The sequence below is a fragment of the Stenella coeruleoalba genome, assembly GCF_951394435.1.
Source record: "Stenella coeruleoalba genome assembly, chromosome: 8".
Taxonomy (NCBI): domain Eukaryota; kingdom Metazoa; phylum Chordata; class Mammalia; order Artiodactyla; family Delphinidae; genus Stenella; species Stenella coeruleoalba.
This window is the reverse complement of record NC_137154.1, coordinates 60,197,331-60,215,890: the sequence shown is the minus strand read 5'-3', so window position 1 is coordinate 60,215,890 and position 18,560 is coordinate 60,197,331. Positions and strand designations below refer to the sequence as shown.

Below are 18,560 nucleotides of genomic sequence, written 5' to 3'. Positions count from 1 at the left end.
TTAGGTCTCTAATCCATTTTGAGTTTATTTTTGTGTATGGTGTCAGGGAGTGTTTTAATTTCATTCCTTTACATGTAGCTGTCCAGTTTTCCCAGCACCACTTATTGAAGAGGCTGTCTTTTCTCCATTGTATATCCTTGCCTCCTTTGACATAGATTAGTTGACCATAGGTGCATGGGCTTATCTCTGGGCTTTCTATCCTGTTCCATTGATCTATATTTCTGTTCTTTTGCCAGTACCATATTGTCTTGATTACTGTAGCTTTGTAGTATAGTCTGAAGTCAGGGAGTCTAATTCCTCCAGCTCTGTTTTTTTCCCTCAAGACTACTTTGGCTATTCAGGGTCTTTTGACTCTCCATACAAATTTTAAGATTTTTTGTTCTAGTTCCGTAAAAAATGCCATTGGTAAATTGATAGGGATTGCATTGAATCTGTAGATTGCTTTGGGTAGTATAGTCATTTTCACAGTATTGATTCTTCCAATCCAAGAACATGGTATATCTCTCCATCTGTTGGTATCATCTTTAATTTCTTTCATCAATGTCTTATAGTTTTCTGCATACAGGTCTTTTGTCTCCCTAGGTAGGTTTATTCCTAGTTATTTTATTCTTTTTGTTGCAATGGTAAATGGGAGTGTTTCCTTAATTTCTCTTCCAGATTTTTCATCATTAGTGTATAGGAATGCAAGAGATTTCTGTGCATTAATTTTGTATCCTGCACCTTTACCAAATTCATTGATTAGCTCTAGTAGTTTTCTGGTGACATCTTTAGGATTCTCTATGTATAGTATCATGTCATCTAAAAACAGTGATAATTTTACTTCTTCTTTTCCAATTTGTATTCCTTTTATTTCTTTTCTTTTGATTGCCGTGGCTAGGAATTCCAAAACTATGTTGAATAATAGTGGTGAGAGTGGACATCCTTGTATTGTTCCTGATCTTAGAGGAAATGCTTTCAGTTTTTCACCATTGAGAATGATGTTTGCTATGGGTTTATCGTATATAGCCTTTATTATGTTGAGGTAGCTTCCCTCTATGCCCACTTTCTGGAGAGTTTTTATCATAAATCGGTGTTGAATTTTGTCAAAAGCTTTTTCTGCATCTCTTGAGATGATCATATGGTTTTTATTCTTCAATTTGTTATTATGGTGTATTACATTGATTGATTTGTGTATATTGAAGAATCCTTGCATCCCTGGGATAAATCCCACTTGATCATGGTGTATGATCCTTTTAATGTGTTGTTGGATTCTGTTTGCTAGTATTTTGTTGAGGATTTTTGCATCTATATTCATCAATGATATCGGTCTGTAATTTTCTTTTTTTATATAGTATCTTTGTCTGGTTTTGGTATCAGGGTGATGGTGGCCTCATAGGATGAGTTTGGGAGTGTTCCTTCCTCTGCAATTTTTTGGAAAAGTTTGAGAAGGATGGGTGTTAGCTCTTCTCTAAATTTTTGATAGAATTCACCTGTGAAGCCATCTGGTCCTGACTTTTGTTTGTTGGAAGATTTTTAATCACAGTTTCAATTTCATTACTTGTGATTGGTCTGTTCATATTTTCTATTTCTTCCTGGTTCAGTCTTAGGAGGTTATACCTTTCTGAGAATTTGTCCATTTCTTCCAGGTTGTCCATTTTATTGGCATAGAGTTTCTTGTAGTAGTCTCAGGATGCTTTGTATTTCTGCAGTGTCTGTTGTAACTTCTTTTTCATTTCTAATTTTATTGATTTGAGTCCTCTCCCTCTTTTTCTTGGTGAGTCTGGCCAGTGGCTTATCAATTTTGTTTATCTTCTCAAAGAACCAGCTTTTAGTTTTATTACTCTTTGCTATTGTTTTCTTTGTTTTTATTTCATTTCTTTCTGCTCTGATCTTTATGATTTCTTTCCTTCTGCTAACTTTGGGCTTTGTTTTTTCTTCTTTCTGTAGTTCCATTAGGTGTAAGTTTAGATTGTTTACTTGAGATTTATGACCCAAGGTGTGATCTATCCTGGAGAATGTTCCATGCACACTTGAGAAGAAAGTGTAATCTGCTGTTTTTGGATGGAATGTCGTATAAATATCAATTAAATCTATTTGGTCTATTGTGTCATTTAAAGCTTGTGTTTCTTTATTAATTTTCTGTTTGGATGATCTGTCCATTTGTGTAAGTGAGGTGTTAAAGTCTCCCGCTATTATTGTGTCACTGTTGATTTCCTCTTTTATAGCTGTTAGCAGTTGCCTTATGTATTGAGGTGCTCCTATGTGGGTGCATATATATTTATAATTGTTATATCTTCTTCTTGGATTGATCCCTTGATCATTATGTCGTGTCCTTCCTTGTCTCTTGTAACGTTCTTTATTTTAAAGTCTATTTTATCTGATATGAGTATTGCTACTCCAGCTTTCTTTTGATTTCCATTTGCATGGAATATCTTTTTCCATCCCCTCACTTTCAGTCTGTATATGTCTCTAGGTCTGAAGTGGGTCTCCTGTAGACAGTATATATATGGGTCTTGTTTTTGTGTCCATTAAGCAAGCCTGTTTCTTTTGGTTGGAGCATTTAATCCATTCACGTTTAAGGTAATTATCGATATGTATGTGCCTATGACCATTTTCTTTATTGTTTTGGGTTTGTTTTTGTAGGTCCTTTTCTTCTCTTGTGTTTCCCACTTAGAGAAGTTCCTTTAGTATTTTTTGTAGAGCTGGTTGGTGGTGCTGAATTCTCTTAACTTTTGCTTGTCTATAAAGCTTTTGATTTCTCCATCGAAATGAGATCCTTGCTGGGTACAGTAATCTTGGTTGTAGGTTTTTCCCTTTCATCACTTTAAGTATATCATGCAACTCCCTTCTGGCTTGTAGAGTTTCTGCTGAGAAATCAGCTGTTAACCTTATGGGAGTTCCCTTGTATGTTATTTGTCATTTTTCCCTTGCTGCTTTCAATAATTTTTCCTTGTCTTTAATTTTTGCCAATTTGATTACTGTGTGTTTTGGCGTGTTTCTCCTTGGGTTTCTCCTTCCTGGGACTCTCTGTGCTTCCTGCACTTGGGTGGCTATTTCCTTTCCCACGTTAGGAAGTTTTCGACTATATAATCTCTTCAAATATTTTCTCGGGTCCTTTCTCTCTTCTCCTTCTGAGACTCCTATATTGAGAATGTTGTTGCGTTTAATGTCCCAGAGGTCTCTTAGACTGTCTTCATTTCTTTTCATTCTCTTTTCTTTATTCTTTTCTGCAGCAGTGAATTCCACCATTCTGTCTTCCAGGTCACTTATCTGTTCTTCTGCCTCAGTTATTCTGCTATTGATTCCTTCTAGTGTATTTTTCATTTTGGTTATTGTATTGTTCGTCTTTGTTCTTAAATTCTTCTAGGTCTTTGTTAAGCATTTCTTGCATCTTCTCGATCTTTGCCTCCATTCTTTTTCCGAGGTCCTGGATCATCTTCACTATCATTATTCTGAATTATTTTTCTGGAAGGTTGCCTATCTCCACTTCATTTAGTTGTTTTTCTGAGGTTTTATCTTGTTCCTTCATCTGATACATAGCCTTCTGCCTTTTCATCTTGTTTATCTTTCTGTGAATGTGGTTTTTGTCTTTGTGATAGCTTTGTCTGATTTTGGTTTCAGGGTGATGGTGGCCTCATAAAAGGAGGTCAGAAGTGTTCCTTCCTCTGCAATTTTTTGAAATAGTTTCAGAAGGGTAGGTGTTAACTCTTCTCCAAATGTTTGGTAGATTTCACCTGTAAAGCCATCTGGTCCTGGACTTTTGTTTGTTGGGAGTTTTTTTTGGTTTTTTTTGCAGTACGTGGGCTTCTCACTGCTGTGGCCTCGCCCGTTGCGGAGCACAGGCTCCGGACATGCAGCCTCAGTGGCCATGGCTCACGGGCCCAGCCGTTCTGCAGCACGTGGGATCTTCCCGGACCGGTGCATGAACCTGTGTTCCCTGTATCGGCAGGCGGACTCTCAACCACTGCGCCACCAGGGAAGCTCGGGAGTTTTTTAATTAAGTATTTTCAGTACTGGTACTTGGTCTGCTCATATTTTCTATTCCTGGTTTTGTCTTGGGAGTGTGCACCTAAGAATTTGTCTATTTCTTTCAGGTTGTCCACTTTATTGGCATATAGTTCCCTGTAGTAGTCTCTTATGGTCCTTCGTATCTCTGTGGTGTTGGTTGTAACTTTTTCTAATTCATTTCTGATTTTATTGATTTGGGCCCTCTCCTTTTTTTTCTTGATGAGTCTGGCTAAAGATTTATCAATATTGCTTATATTTTCAAAGAACCTGGTTCATTGATCTTTTCTATTATTTTCTTCATCTCTATTTCATTTATTTCTCCTCTGATCTTTATGATTTCTTTCCTCCTACTAACTTTGAGTTTTGTTTATTCTTTCTCTAGTTGCTTTCGACATAAGGTTATTTGAGATTTTTCTTGTTTCCTGAGGTAAACTTGTATCGCTTAGAATTGCTTTTGCTGCATCCATAGGTTTTGGATCATCATGTTGTCATTTTCCTTTTTTCAGGTATTTTTTTATTTCCTCTTTGATTTCTTCAGTGACTCATTGGTTGTTTAGTAGCGTATTGTTTAGCCTTGACGTGTTTGTGTGTTTTGCAGTTTTTTTCTTGTAGTTGATTTCTAGTCTCATAGTGTTGTGGTCGGAAGAAAATGCTTGATATGATTTCCATTTTTTAAATTTATCGAGGCTTGTTTTGTGGCCTAGAATGTGATCTATCCTGGAGAATGGTCCATGTGCATGAGAAAAGGATGTTTATTCTACTTCTTTCAGGTGAAATGCTCAATAAATATCAATTAAGCCCATTTCATCCAATGTGTTATTTAAGGCCTGTATTTCTGTCTGTATGATCTGTCCATTGATGTAACATGAGAGTTAAAGTCCCCCTGTTATTATTGTGTTACTGTCAGTTTCTCTTTTGTCTGTTAATATTTGTCTTATATTTTGAGGTGCTCCTATGTTGGGTGTATATATACTTTCAGTTGTTATATCTTCCTCTTGGATTGATCCTTTGATCATTTTGTAGTGTCTTTCTTTGTCTCTTGTGACAGTCATTATTTTTAAAGTCTATTTTGTCTGATATAAGTATTGCTACTCCGGCTTTCTTTTGATTACCATTTGCATGGAATACCTTTTCCATCACTTTCAGTCTGTATGTTTCTCTAGATCTAAAGTGAGTCTCTTGTAGTTAGCATACGCGGGTCTTGTTTTTGTATCCATTCAGCCAGTCTGTGTCTTTTGGTTGGAGCATTTAGTCCATTTACATTTAAGGTAATTAACTATATATATGTTCTTATTGCCATTTTGTTAACTGTTCTGGATTTTTGTAAGTCTTTTATTTCCCCCTTCTTTTGTTCACTTCTCTTGTGATTTGATGACTATATTTAGTGTTGTGTTTGGATTCCTTTTTCTTTTCTTTTTTTAAAAAATATATTTATTTATTTATTTTTGGCTGCACTGGGTCTTCGTTGCTGTGTGTGGCCTTTCTCTAGTTGTGGCTAGTGCGGGCTGCTCTTTGTCTTGGTGTGTGGGCTTCTCATTGCGGTGGCTTGTCTTGTTGCGGAGCACAGGCTCTAGGCGCATGGGCTTCAGTAGTTGTGGCTTGTGGGCTCTAGAATGCAGGCTCAGTAGTTGTGGCACACGGGTTTAGTTGCTGCACAGCATGTGGGATCTTCCTGGACCAGGGCTGGAACCTGTGTCCCCTACATTGGCCGGCAGATTTTTAACCACTGCGCCACTAGGGAAGTCCCCTTTTTCTTTCTTGTGTGTAGATCCATTGTAAGTTTTTGGTTGGCAGATACCATGAGGGTTTTGTATAGCAGTCTATGTATATAGATAATTGTTTTAAGTTGCTGCTCTCTTAATTTCAAATGCATTTTAAATACCCTTCATTTGTACTGTCTTCCCCTCACAATTACTGGGAGATTTTTCGTTTGTTTTGGTTTTGCTTTTGGTTTTTTTTGGCCGTACTGCACGGCATGCAGGATCTTAGTTCCCTGACCAGGGATCGACCCCATGCCCCCTGCATTGGGAGCTCAGAGTCTTAACTGCTAGACTGCCAGGGAAGTCCCCACAATTACTGTTTTTGATATCATATTTTACATTTAATTGTTTTGTGTATCCCTTAACTGCTTGTTGTGGATAAACATGATTTTACCACTTTTGTCTTTTAAACTCCCTACTGGCTTTGTGTGTGGGTGATCTCCTACCTTTACTGTATGTTTGCCTTTACTGGTGAGCTTTTTCATTTTGTAATTTTGTTTCTAGTTGTTTTCTTGCTTCTAGCTTCTAGGTGGTCTTTATCATCTAGAGAAATTCCTTTATCATTTGTTGTAAAGCTGGTTTGGTGGTACTCAATTCTTTAAGCTTTTGCTTGTCTGTAAAGCTTTTGATTTCTCCATCGAGTCTGAATGAGAGCCTTGCTGGGTAGAGTTTTCTTGGTTGTAAGTTTTCCCCTTTCATCACTTTAAATGTATTGTGCCACTCCCTTCCGGCCTGCAGAGGTCTGCTGAAAAATCAGCTGATAGCCTTATGGGAGTTCCTTTGTATGTTTTTTGTTGATTTTCCCTTGCTGCTTTTAGTATTCTCTCTTTATTTTTAACTTTGTCATTATGATTACAATATGTCTTGGTGTGTTCTTCTTTGGGTTAATCCTCTATGGGAATCTCTGCACTTCCTGGACTTGGATGACTGTTTCCTTTCCCAGGTTAGGGAGGTTTTCAGCTACTGTCTCTTCAAATATTTTCTCAGGCCCTCTCTGTCTTCTCCTTCTGGGACCCCTATAATGCAATATTATTGTGCTGATGTTTTCCAGAGGTCTCTTAAACGGTCCTCATTTCTTTTCATTCTTTTTTCTGTTCAGCTATAGTGATTTACACTGTCTTCTAGCTCACTGATCTGTTCTTCTGAATCATTTAGTCTACTATTAATTCATTCTAGTGTAATTTTCATTTCAGTTATTGTATTCTTCATCTCTGCTTGGTTGTCCTTTGTATTTTCTACCTCTTCATTAAAAACTTCTAACTTCTCGCTCTGTTTATCCATTCTCCTCCTGAGTTCTTTGATTATCTTTACAATCATTACCCTGAACTCTTTCTTGCGTAGATTGCCTATTTCCACATCAGTTACTTCTTCTGTGGTTTTATCTTGTTCCTTCATCAGGCATGTATTCCTCTGCTATCTCATTTTGTCTGATTTGCTATTTGTATTTTTATGTATGTGGCAGGTTAGTTACCTTGGAAATGGCCCTCTGTAGGCGGCATCCTGTGCATCGCAGCGGTGCACTCCTCTCTTGTCACCCAAGCTGTATGCTCTAGGGGTTCCCCCTAAGAGGGCTGTGTGGGCAGTCTGGTAGGTTTGGTTGGCCCCTAATCTAGTTGGTTGCCACAGCCTGCCTTGTGTGGATGCTGCTAGCTGCTATTTAGTGGGGCCTGGTCATGACATGGATGGTCGTGGAATCCTAAGGGGTCCCAAGGCTAGTGCTCACTCACTGGTAGGTGGAGTCAGGGTCCCAAAGTCTCCTGAGCTGTTGCCCACCCACTGGCAAGTGAAGCCAGATCCTGGTGTTAGTGCCAGGCTACTGTCAGGCAGAGCTGGTTCTGGAGTCTGGCTGCAGGGCCCAGGGATCCCAGAGTTCATTTCAGATTGTTGGTGTGGGGCCAGCTCCTGACACTGTTGGATCTGGGGTCCAGGGTGTTCCAAAGTTTGCATTGGCCTGTTAGTGGGTAGGGCCAGGACCCAGCTGGCCCCAGGGTAGGGTCTGGCCTCCACTGCAGGATCATAGGTTTGTTGCTTCTAGTGTCTGCCTCCTGGTGTGTGAGGCTGGTCTAAGGGCCTGTGCAGGCTTCTTGGCAGGAGGGACCGGTGTCTGCCCACTAGTGGTTGGGGCTGGGAGTTGGCCCTCCTGTTGGCTGGGCTTTGTCTAGGGGTGTGTCCAGAGATGGCTGTGGGCTTTTTAGTCTTTAGGCAGCTTCAGTGCTTATGGGTGGAGCCGTGTCCCTGCCCAGTTAGTTGTTTGTCCTGAGGCTTCCCAGCCCTGGTGCCTGCAGGCTGTTGGGTGGTACTAGGTCTTGGCTAATGAGCCAAGATAGCAGCTGCCAGCAGCAGCAGTGCTCACACAGCTGAATGTTCCCCAGTTTCTGCCACCTGTGTCTATGTCCCCAGGGTGAGCCACAGCCATCTGCCTCACCGCCTCTCCAGGAGACTCTCCAAGACCAGCAGGCAGGTCTGGCCCACATGCCTATCAAGTGACTGCTTTGCCCTGGGTCCTGGAGTGCGTGAGATTTTTGTGTGGACCTTTAAGAGTGAAGTCTCTTATTCCCTCAAGTCCTGCGGGGCTCCTGCAGTTAAGCCCCATTAGCCTTCAAAGTCAAACGCTCTGGGGGCTCATCTTACAGGTGTCAGACCGCTGGGCTGGAGAGCCTGACGTGGGGCTCAGAAATCTCACTCCTGTGAGATTACCTCTGCAACACAATTATTCTCCAGTTTGTGGAGATGGGATTTGATTATATCATGTGTTCACCCCTCCTCTCCATCTTGTTGTGGTTCCTTCTTTATGACTTTAGTTGTAGAAGATCTTTTCTGGTAGGTTCCAGTCTCTTTCATCAATGGTTGCTCTGCAGACAGTTGTGATTTTTCTATGCTTGTGTGAAGAGATGAGCTCAGGGTCTTTCTACTCCACCATCTTGGCCACTCTCTCCCAAGATGGAGCTCTTTTTTTGTGTACACAGTTAAGTTAGAAAAAGCCAGCCTGATAAAAATGTCTTTTCAGAATTCTGACCTTAAACAAAAGCCCTTCTAGGGGGAACCTGCATTTCTCTTCCTTTGTCTTTTAAATGTAAATGTACTCCCTGATCTTTGCGCGCGCGCGCGCGCGTGTGTTTTGAGAACTTGGTCTCTGCCATCCAAAAGGTGCACATATGGTATACATTTGGCAACCTATCGAATAGCCTGGGATTCTGAGCAGTCTTTTGTGTGACTGTACCACCTCTCAGGGGCTTTTTGCCATCTTAACCTTTGTTGAGTCGTCTTGTACTTTCTTAACTGTTTTGGGGAGTAAACTTTCTGGATCTTGTTTAGGCTCCATCTTTTGCACTCTCTTACGGGGAAGCCTCTTGCATCTTACTGGTTTGAGTCACTATTAAGGTACATCTCATTAATGACTAGATGATGGATCCTTCAAATTTGAGAAACTTCAATTGGTAAATTTTTAGAGAGCTCATTATAAACAGCTGTTTTATTGGTACCTATGGGGGGGGAAAACAAAAGGTGGGAAATACACATAATGGTGTTGACTGAAAAAAACATGCACAACATGAGAGCTGTGAATTAAGTTTTATTTGGGGCATAATGAGGACTATAGCCCAGGAGACAGCCTCTCAGATAGCTCTGAGGAACTGCTCCAAAGAGGGAGAGGGAAAGGTCAGTATATATATGATTTTAGTGAAGCGGGGGGGGGGGGTGGATATGTGCAGTCCAGCACACATTTTTGCAGAAGGTTACTCCTGGTCATGAGAAGCAGATGTCTCCCTTGATGATTTCAGTGCTTTTCTAAATATGAAAAGATACAAGAATTTGGGCTCATAAAACCTTCTCCTGAAACTATCTAACTATCTGAAGGCCTGTTCTGTCAATTTTTCCCAGAGCACAGAGTGCCTCATTCCTGATCTCCGCCCTGAACTCCTTTCAGGGTGTGTTGAAGGTCAGTGACTGCAGTGGCTAGTGACTTAATCCTTAGAGAGGCAGATGGCAAATGCAAGTTTTTAGTTGGCAGTGGTTAACCTAAAAACTCCCTTAGTTTAAAACAAACCAAAAATACAAATGGTTTGGGAAGCCTTGTTTGTGGTCTCCACTTCCCCTCAGTGGGTCTTACAGATGCTACTAAAAACATTAGAATAATTCATGTTAACTAGGTTGATTAACAGGGGGAAAAAAAACTGAAGGGAAATTCTAGAGACTTTTTCCCAACCAGGTGGAAATTTTAAAGGGAAGTGTCCCAAATTAATAAAGAAATCTTTAGATGGTTATTTTTAAATGGAGTAAATAAAATGGAAATTAATGGGATTAAATCAAAGGTTTGATACAGCACTACCTGAGGTTGGATGGGCCAAAGGGATCCCTTGCTGTCCCCAACATTACAGGGCCCCAGACAAGTCCACTCTGTTTACCTCAGTGTTTTATTTATTTGTTTGTATTTATGTATTTATATATTTAAAAGGCTGGAAGAAAATTACACTCAGATACCTGACCAACAGTTACTTGGGGCAACAGGCCAATAAAGTTAAAAGATTGAGAAAAGGGCTTGAAACCCTTGGCTCAACTCCCCACTGGGGATCCCAGAGCGTTTTATACAAAAATAGATATAATGGTCAGGATAAAAAGAAAGGCTTCTAGGACTCCTTGTAAGACTTACACTTGTCGATTGAGTCCTCATGGAAACTAAAGTTAAAAGAATAAAAGTTGATAGAATTGAGATGAAAATTTATAAAAATGTACCCATTTTAAGTGGGCTTTATATAAGATGGTTACATCTCTTTTGCTTAATTATATCGTGGAATAGACATGTTTTACTGGTGAATGCTTCCCCTGCTTGGTATTATAAGGCAGGGCATATGAATTTGCCCCCTCAGGAAATATTAATTAAACATGCTAAAGGAAACCAGTAGCATTACCTGAGCCCACACAGTATAAAGTAAAACTGAGAAAGAGGGCCTTTGTTGAATGCCTTATGCAAGCTTTTGAAGGCATGATAAATTAAGCCCTGAAATCCTAGAACACAGAACTCCCGAATTGCAGTTTAGTTGGAAATCTTCTCACTGATATAAAAAAGGAAATTAAAGAAAACATAGTTGGGCAAATTCATCTTTTAATATCATTTAGGTGACAGACCCGTTCTTTGTGGAATTAAAAGCAACATCTTTGTCTTGCAAATCTCTATAAATCAGAAATGTAAATACAGCCCACAATGATCTGAGACTGAACCTAATTAGCTCAGTCAGGTTTCAGAACCTGAAACCAACGAGGGAAAAAGGAAAAAAGTGGCCGTTTTAAACTCAAACCACTGGAAAGGCTCCCTTAGCCAAAATCTAATTCATAGCCTCCTTAAGGGTTTATCAAGGACGAATACAAATATTAAAAGTCTTTTCCACAAATAGTAAAGCCTTTGTCATCTGAGCAAAGAAATTTAACTTACTCCAACTGTTATAAATAACTAGTAAATTTACATTGTAGTACAAGAATCATAATTAAGTTTTTAAAGTGAAGCTATGAGATCTCTAAATTTGTCTGTTTATGTGTCTGTGTAGACATTATATGTATGAAATATCTCTACCTCTGGGAAATATTATCAAAATTAAATTTATAAAGAGCTCTATTTAATTGACTTAAAAGTAAGTGCTTACAAATTAAATATTTCTAAATATGAAAGAAACTGGCCGGAAGGAATTTCAGGGTCACATGATCTAGGAAATATTCAATATTAAATTAACGTCTGGTATTAAAGCTAGTTTAAGTTTGCTGGTTTAATCAATGTAGACATATCTTACTTTTATAATAAAAGTAAGTTTACCAAAGGTCAACATGTTCATGTTATTTCTGTTACAGAGTTTGTCAGCAAAAAAAAAAAAAAAATTTTTTTTAACTTGGTATGGTAGTATTTTCATAAGTTATAAAATAAAGGGGAATGGAATGAGGGTTTTTAGGTGAACCCTTTAGGAATAATTATGTTTGGGGTATGTTTATTTAAAATAGTTTCTCCAGATTTTTGGTAAGTTGAGTTTTGCTAAGTTAAATTAAATGATGGCAGTTCACTGAATATCCAGGTCATTTCAAATAAGATAAAATACTGGAACAGTAATTGCTAAACAGATCTAAATTTACCTACTTTTGTCTCCTTACGAGAGGGAAACTAAAGATGTTTGGGTTTATTAGACCCATATCTTATACCACATTGAGGAAAGAAATTATGTTATATGTTTCTAGAGGTTATAGGATATTCCAATAAGGAAATGCTGGTATGACAGTTTACAGTTACTTGCTGATTGTCGATTTTTGGTAGAGAGTAAGGTTTTTAAGGGTTAAAGGTGGAATATGTAATTAAAATTACTAAAAATAATAAGGGAAACATTTCAATATGCAAGGAAAGTAGGATGGGTGTTTTCAGCAAAAGAAGGTGTGAGGAATGAAAGTACATTTTGTTAAAGGGAAAAAATGATTGTCCTAGAACTGGTTATTTTTGGATGGAAAAATATGGGATAAACTAATACATATACAAAAAGTCTTAGAAGGTATGTAGAAAGGGAGCCCTGAAAAAGGAGTTTTGTACATAGTCAGGCTGGGATTAGATTAAATTTAATTAAATTTAGGTAAATTTACCTAATTAGGTAAATTACCTAATTACCTAATTAGGTAAATAGATTTTGTTATTAAAAGTAGGCTGGTGCAAAACTGGATTTGGTTCCTCTCTTTGTTAAGAGAACAAAGTTTTCTTGGAGTATTGCTATTGGAAACAGATTGTGTGAGTTTCTTTGCCTTTAAGTGATCTGTATTTGTTTTTTGAAGTACTGTTTCACAATAACCTATGATCCTATTTGACCAAGTGTTTTGAAACCTTTTTGATGTTTTTGACAAACTTCCCAAATATGAAATTCTTTTTTTTTTAATAGTTCCGCTAACATCTTTTTTTTTTTTTTTTGGCCATGTTGGGTCTCCGTTGCTGTGCGCGGGCTTCTCTAGTTGAGAAAGTGGGGGCTACTCTTCGTTGTGGTGTGCGGGCTTCTCATTGAGGTGGGTTCTCTTGTGGAGCAGGGCTGTAGGCACACGGGCTTCAGTAGTTGTGGCATGTGGGCTCAGTAGTTGTGGCTCACAGGCTGTAGAGTGTAGGCTCAGTAGTGGTGGCACATGGGCTTAGTTGCTCCACGGCACGTGGGATCTTCCCAGACCAGGGATCTAACCTGTGTCCCCTGCATTGGCAGGTGGATTCCTCACCACTGCACCACCAGGGAAGTCCCCCAAATATGAAATTCTAACTAAAGTTCTTTTGACCTCCAGCTGACTCTGGGATGCTTTGAAGGAACCCTGAGACATCTCAGAGAAGAATATTAAACTAATTAGGCTTATTTGGTATTTTAAATTACTTGAGAAGCATCATCAAGTGATTGGAGATGAACCATAGGTTATAGTGTATAGATAAATGTCATTAATACAGATATTCCAAAATTTATATGGAATACCTAAAAATCTGATGTGCCCTGGTATAAGTTATCAGTCATAAGTCTAATTATCTTAAAATGTGCATCACATAAATATCCAAGTTTCTTGTCAATTGCATTGTAATCAGATCTTTAACCGTGCCATTTTAAGTCTTGTCGTTCGTAAACAATCATTGTTTTACTCTGATGCTTTTATAAAATGAAGATCTTAAAGAAGATTCGTAAAAATGACTTTTTGACAAATATAAGTTTCTGATAATTTTCAGATCATACCACTGAACTGGGTAAGATATTACAGAATTCGGATGGAGACCTGATGACTGCATTCAGATCTTCAGGAATTAATTACATGAGACTAAATGAACTGATGAATATGATTTATAATTTTATCACTTTTTCTGAAATATACTGGATTTTAATCCTTGTTTTCCAGGAAAACAGGAAAAGCTTTCCTCTTATGCTATGACCTACAACAAGTTGATAAAGTATACCTTTGTAAACAAAGATGAAATATATATCATTTTCTCTCTGCCTGATCCTTCCAGAATTTGGCTTCTCCAGCTGGCTCCCCTGTGAACTTGATGGTTTATTGCAACCAGATTACAACTAGTTATACTAATCATTGCTTTAATTTGTTCTCCTTGTTTTCAATTTGTTTATACTTTCTGTCTCTGCTGTACTATGACTTTATTAATGTATAAAGCTGTATTAGTTGTGTTACCTACATCCTGTCTGTTTTATAAGATTACTGTCTACTGGGGAATTCCCTGGTGGTCTAGTGGTTAGGACTCCAAGCTTTTACTGCTGAGGTTGCAGGTTCAATCCCTGGTCGGGGAAGATCCCACAAGCTGCACAGCGTGGCCAGGAAAAAAAAAAAATTGTTGTCTTTTGCATTACCCAATGTGTAACCAGGTCTCCAGCAAAATTAATGATGGCTAAAAGTCTTCAGACTGTTGATTATATATACATAACCTACATAAAATAACTGTAATAGTACAACTCTAGTTATGGGAAGAAGCAATAAGGGAAAACATTTCCTGGATCAAAAGAGACTAGTAAGACAGGTGATCCAGAGAAGTTCAGATTATCAACAGGGCCTAATCCAAAAATTAACACATTGAGTATAGCCTATCAACAGAACCTTCACCTGATCTAGGAATGAGCCTTCCTAGCACCATGGGACAAAATTGGTCATGAAATGCTTCCCAAATGATGGTTGGATTTATGAGCAAGGCGAGGCACCGTGGATGAAAAATGTTGCCTGCCATATCAGTAAACGAAGGATGCTGCAGCCACCAGCCACTGCAGCCACCCTCAGCTATGCACTCTGAGGGGATTCAGGGTGGAGAAAAGCAGGACACCGGTCCTAGATAGTTAAGGTGCATATCAAAGGAATGATTTCAGTGAGCCCAGACCCTTGCATCTTCCCATACATAGTAAAGTGCTAAATTCATTAACTTGAGATGTCTGGTTTTCTTCAACAGTAATCTTTTGATGTTCCAACTACCTGGTTTTTGTTGCAAAACTCCTGTATATCTTGGCTCCTCCCTTACCTCTTCGGAGCAGTCTCTCAGACGATCTGAGAGGCTGTCCTCCAGGCTTAAGTCCTCAGAAAATCCACTGAATAAAACATAATTCTCAACTTTTAGGTTGCACTTTTTTTTTTTTCAGTCAACAAGTAGGAAGCTTCTCCTTGTGGAAGGTATTCAGAGTTTGTTGACTGAAGTCAGAGGAACTATGTACTAATATGCCTTGCTCTGAGACCATAAGATCTCAAATTACTTAGCTCCTCTGAGCCTCAGTTTTCCTCATCCACAACATGAGAATTTTAAGGATAAAGTAATAGGTGTGAAAATAGCAACATGTTGTATAAATATTATTACTGATTTTTTCCCCTAAACCCCAAATAAAAGACTGAACTTCTAATCAACTGAATGAACTTCTAATCAAGGATAGGTAACTAAGGGTACCAATCATTGTTCCTAATGCAGTTGTTATAGAAATCTGCCCCTCTTTTTCCTCTAATTTTCTTTTTCTCTCCCTCCTTAGGTTTAATATTGACCCACAGGCACACTGCTTAACTCTTCTAGATGCCACTCAAAGCCAAAAAGATTGTCGACCTCTGTGCTAATGAGTGTGTGTGTGTTCAAAATTGATCCACCTTTACATCTGCTTCCTTTTATTTCTGGTTAACCAGAATTCATCTGAGTACTTGAATTAATTAATATAAAGGACTAGACATTACTCTTTCATTATTTGAATTAGAGTTTATCTTTAGATTTTTTTTAAAAACATCTGTTTCCTGTTTATTAGTCTATAAAGTCAATGAAGACATCTGTTATGTCTGGTTTTGCTCATCATCCCCTGTGCCTAACACAGTGCCTGGCACTCAGATGTTTCTTGACTAGAAAGTTATATAGGAAGGAATCACATTTGCCTTACACTATACTAGCAGAAAAGTAATACCTGAGGTTGCAGCTTTGTCTTTTAAGTACCTAGATGTCTTAAGTGGCTTAGGATAAAAAAGACAGCATGGGGTATAAGACAGCATGAGATTTGGAGTCAGAAGACCTGGATCTGAATCCTGATTCTGCCAGAGACTCTATGACCTTAGGCAAGACCTTACGCAAAACCTTAGGCTTTACCTTTCCTAGGCTTGATTTTCTTATCTAAAAAGGTGAATAATACCACGATGCCTTAGTAGTATATAAAGTATCTAGTATAGTACCTTGTGTTTGATTAGTAGTTTATACTAATTAGCAGTTATTTCACATAATACATAGTAATGGCAATAAAGTTGTATATAGACAGAGTTCTCCCCCAAAGAAAATACTTTTTAATAAATTCATCAGCAGTAGATAGAAAGGAACCATTCTGTGTCTAGGTTAAAAATTGGGAATTTATTGAAATAGGACATTTATTTCAAAAATGCGAACAACGTCCTAGGTCTTTTGTGTTGATACCACTAAATACTTCTGGATTTAAAATCCGATTCACTGATTGATTCAACAATAAAATACTGTGAGCCAACTATTTGCCAAGCACTGTTTTAGGTACTAAAGATACAGATGAAAGACACAGTCCAGGCCTCATGGCACTTACATTCTGGTTCAGAGAGACAAGCAGTAAACAAGATAATTTCAGATTAGAACTGAGAACTGTGTAGGAAATAAACTGTGGATATATAAAGAGTGGGAGGACAGAAAGCTACTTTAGACGGGGGTATATGTCTAAAAATTATCACAGCTCTATGAAAGACTTCTGAGCAAGAAGGAGAGTTGCTGGACAGTTTCTGCTCTCCAGTAATTAGAGGTGTGCCAGCAATACCCAAAGCTTTTTTTTTTTTTTTAATAAATTTATTTATTTACTTTGGGCTACTTCGGGTCTTTGTTGCTGTGCGCAGGCTTTCTCTAGTTGAGGCGAGCGGTGTCTACTCTTCGTTGCAGTGTGCGGGCTTCTCATTGTGGTGGCTTCTCTTTGTTGCGGAACACGGGCTCTAGGCGCGTGGGCTTCAGTAGTTGTGGCATGCGGGCTCAGTATCTGTGGCTCGCGGGCTCTAGAGCGCAGGCTCAGTAGCTGTGGCGTACGGGCTTAGTTGTTCCGCGGCATGTGGGATCATCCCAGACCAGGGCTCGAACCCATGTCCCCTGCATTGGCAGGCGGATTCTTAACCACTGCGCCACCAGGAAATCCCCCCCAAAGCTTTTGATGTATATTATGTTATGATGTTAGACTGACTCTTAAAATTTTGGAATACTAAAAGACAGCAAACATTTACTGAATGTTTACTACGTACAGAATAATGTTAGAGACTTTCAAATAAAACAATCAGGGGCTCAAGGACTTCCCTGGCAGTCCAGTGGTTAAGACTACCCTCCCAATGCAGCGGGTATGGGTTCGATCCCTAGTCAGGGAATTAAGAACCTGCATGCTGCACGGCGTGGCGAAAAAAAAAAAAAGAATCAGGGGCTCAGATAAATCCTTTATCTTGCTTGAAATTACAGAATTCCCAAGTAGAAGAGCTGGAACTGTATTACAAATAGATGGGGGGAAATGCTTTAGAAGCTAAAATGTGACGCTTCTATTAGTTACTACAAAAAAAACTGCCTTCTCTTTTCAGATTTCTTCACCACCGCAACCAAGGAAGGATATGATATGAGGCCAGTGGACATAACTCCTTTAGAACAAAGGAAATTAACGTTTGATACGCATGCATTGGTTCAGGACTTGGAAACTCATGGTGAGAAACATGGGTCCCTTTTGAAAGAATATCAGCAGCACTCATAACAAATTACCTAGTCAAGACAACATCACCATTATGAACAATTAAGAGTCACTGTTTAGGTTGCTTCCATGTCCTGGCTATTGTAAATAGAGCTGCAATGAACATTGTGGTATATGACTCTTTGAATTATGGTTTTCTCAGAGTATATGCCTAGTAGTGGGATTGCTGGGTCGTATGGTAGTTCTATTTTTAGTTTTTTAAGGAACCTCCATACTGTTCTCCATAGTGGCTGTATCAGTTTACACTCCCACCAACAGTGCAAGAGGGTTCCCTTTTCTCCACACCCTCTCCAGCATTTATTGTAGATTTGTTGATGATGGCCATTCTGACCGGTGTGAGATGATATCTCATTGTAGTTTTGATTTGCATTTTTCTAATGATTTAATGATGTTGAGCATTCTTTCATGTGTTTGTTGGCAATCTGTATATCTTCTTTGGAGAAATGTCTGTTTAGGTCTTCTGCCCATTTTTGGATTGGGTTGTTTGTGTTTTTGATATTGAGCTGCATGAATGGATAAAGATGTGGCACATATATACAATGGAATATTACTCAACCATAAAAAGAAACGAAATTGAGTTATTTGTAGTGAGGTGGATGGACCTGGAGTCAGTCATACAGAGTGAAGTAAGTCAGAAAGAGAAAAACATACCGTATGCTAACACATGTATATGGAATCTATAAAAAAGAATGGTCATGAAGAACCTAGGGGCAAGACGGGAATAGAGACGTAGACCTACTAGAGAATGGACTTACGGACATGGGGAGGGGGAAGGGTAAGCTGGGGCAAAGTGAGAGAGTGGCATGGACATATATACACTAACAAATGTAAAACCGATAGCTAGTGGGAAGCAGCTGCATAGCACAGGGAGATCAGCTCCGTGCTTTGTGACCACCTAGAGGGGTGGGATAGGGAGAGTGGGAGGGAGGGAGATGCAAGAGGGAAGAGATATGGGGATATATGTATAACTGATTCACTTTGTTATAAAGCAGAAATTAACACACCATTGTAAAGCAATTATACTCCAATAAAGATGTTAAAAAAAAAGTCACTATTTAAATATGAGCCATCCATAAAATAGAAT

The 18,560-nt window shown here is 38.8% G+C and overlaps 1 protein-coding gene across 7 annotated transcripts in view; it reads left to right on the top strand.

The window, feature by feature from the left end:
* Nucleotides 1-18,560, top strand: part of CCDC90B (coiled-coil domain containing 90B) — a 173,895-nt gene that overhangs the window by 133,335 nt on the left and 22,000 nt on the right. For 6 of the 7 annotated variants that reach the window (XM_079929213.1, XM_079929214.1, XM_079929210.1 and 3 more), the window contains one exon: nt 17,313-17,432. The exons of the other annotated variant lie outside the window; for it this stretch is intronic. In XM_079929213.1, the coding sequence (XP_079785339.1) occupies nt 17,313-17,432 (120 nt within the window). The remainder of the gene's footprint in view (nt 1-17,312; nt 17,433-18,560) is intronic. 7 annotated transcript variants of the gene reach the window in all.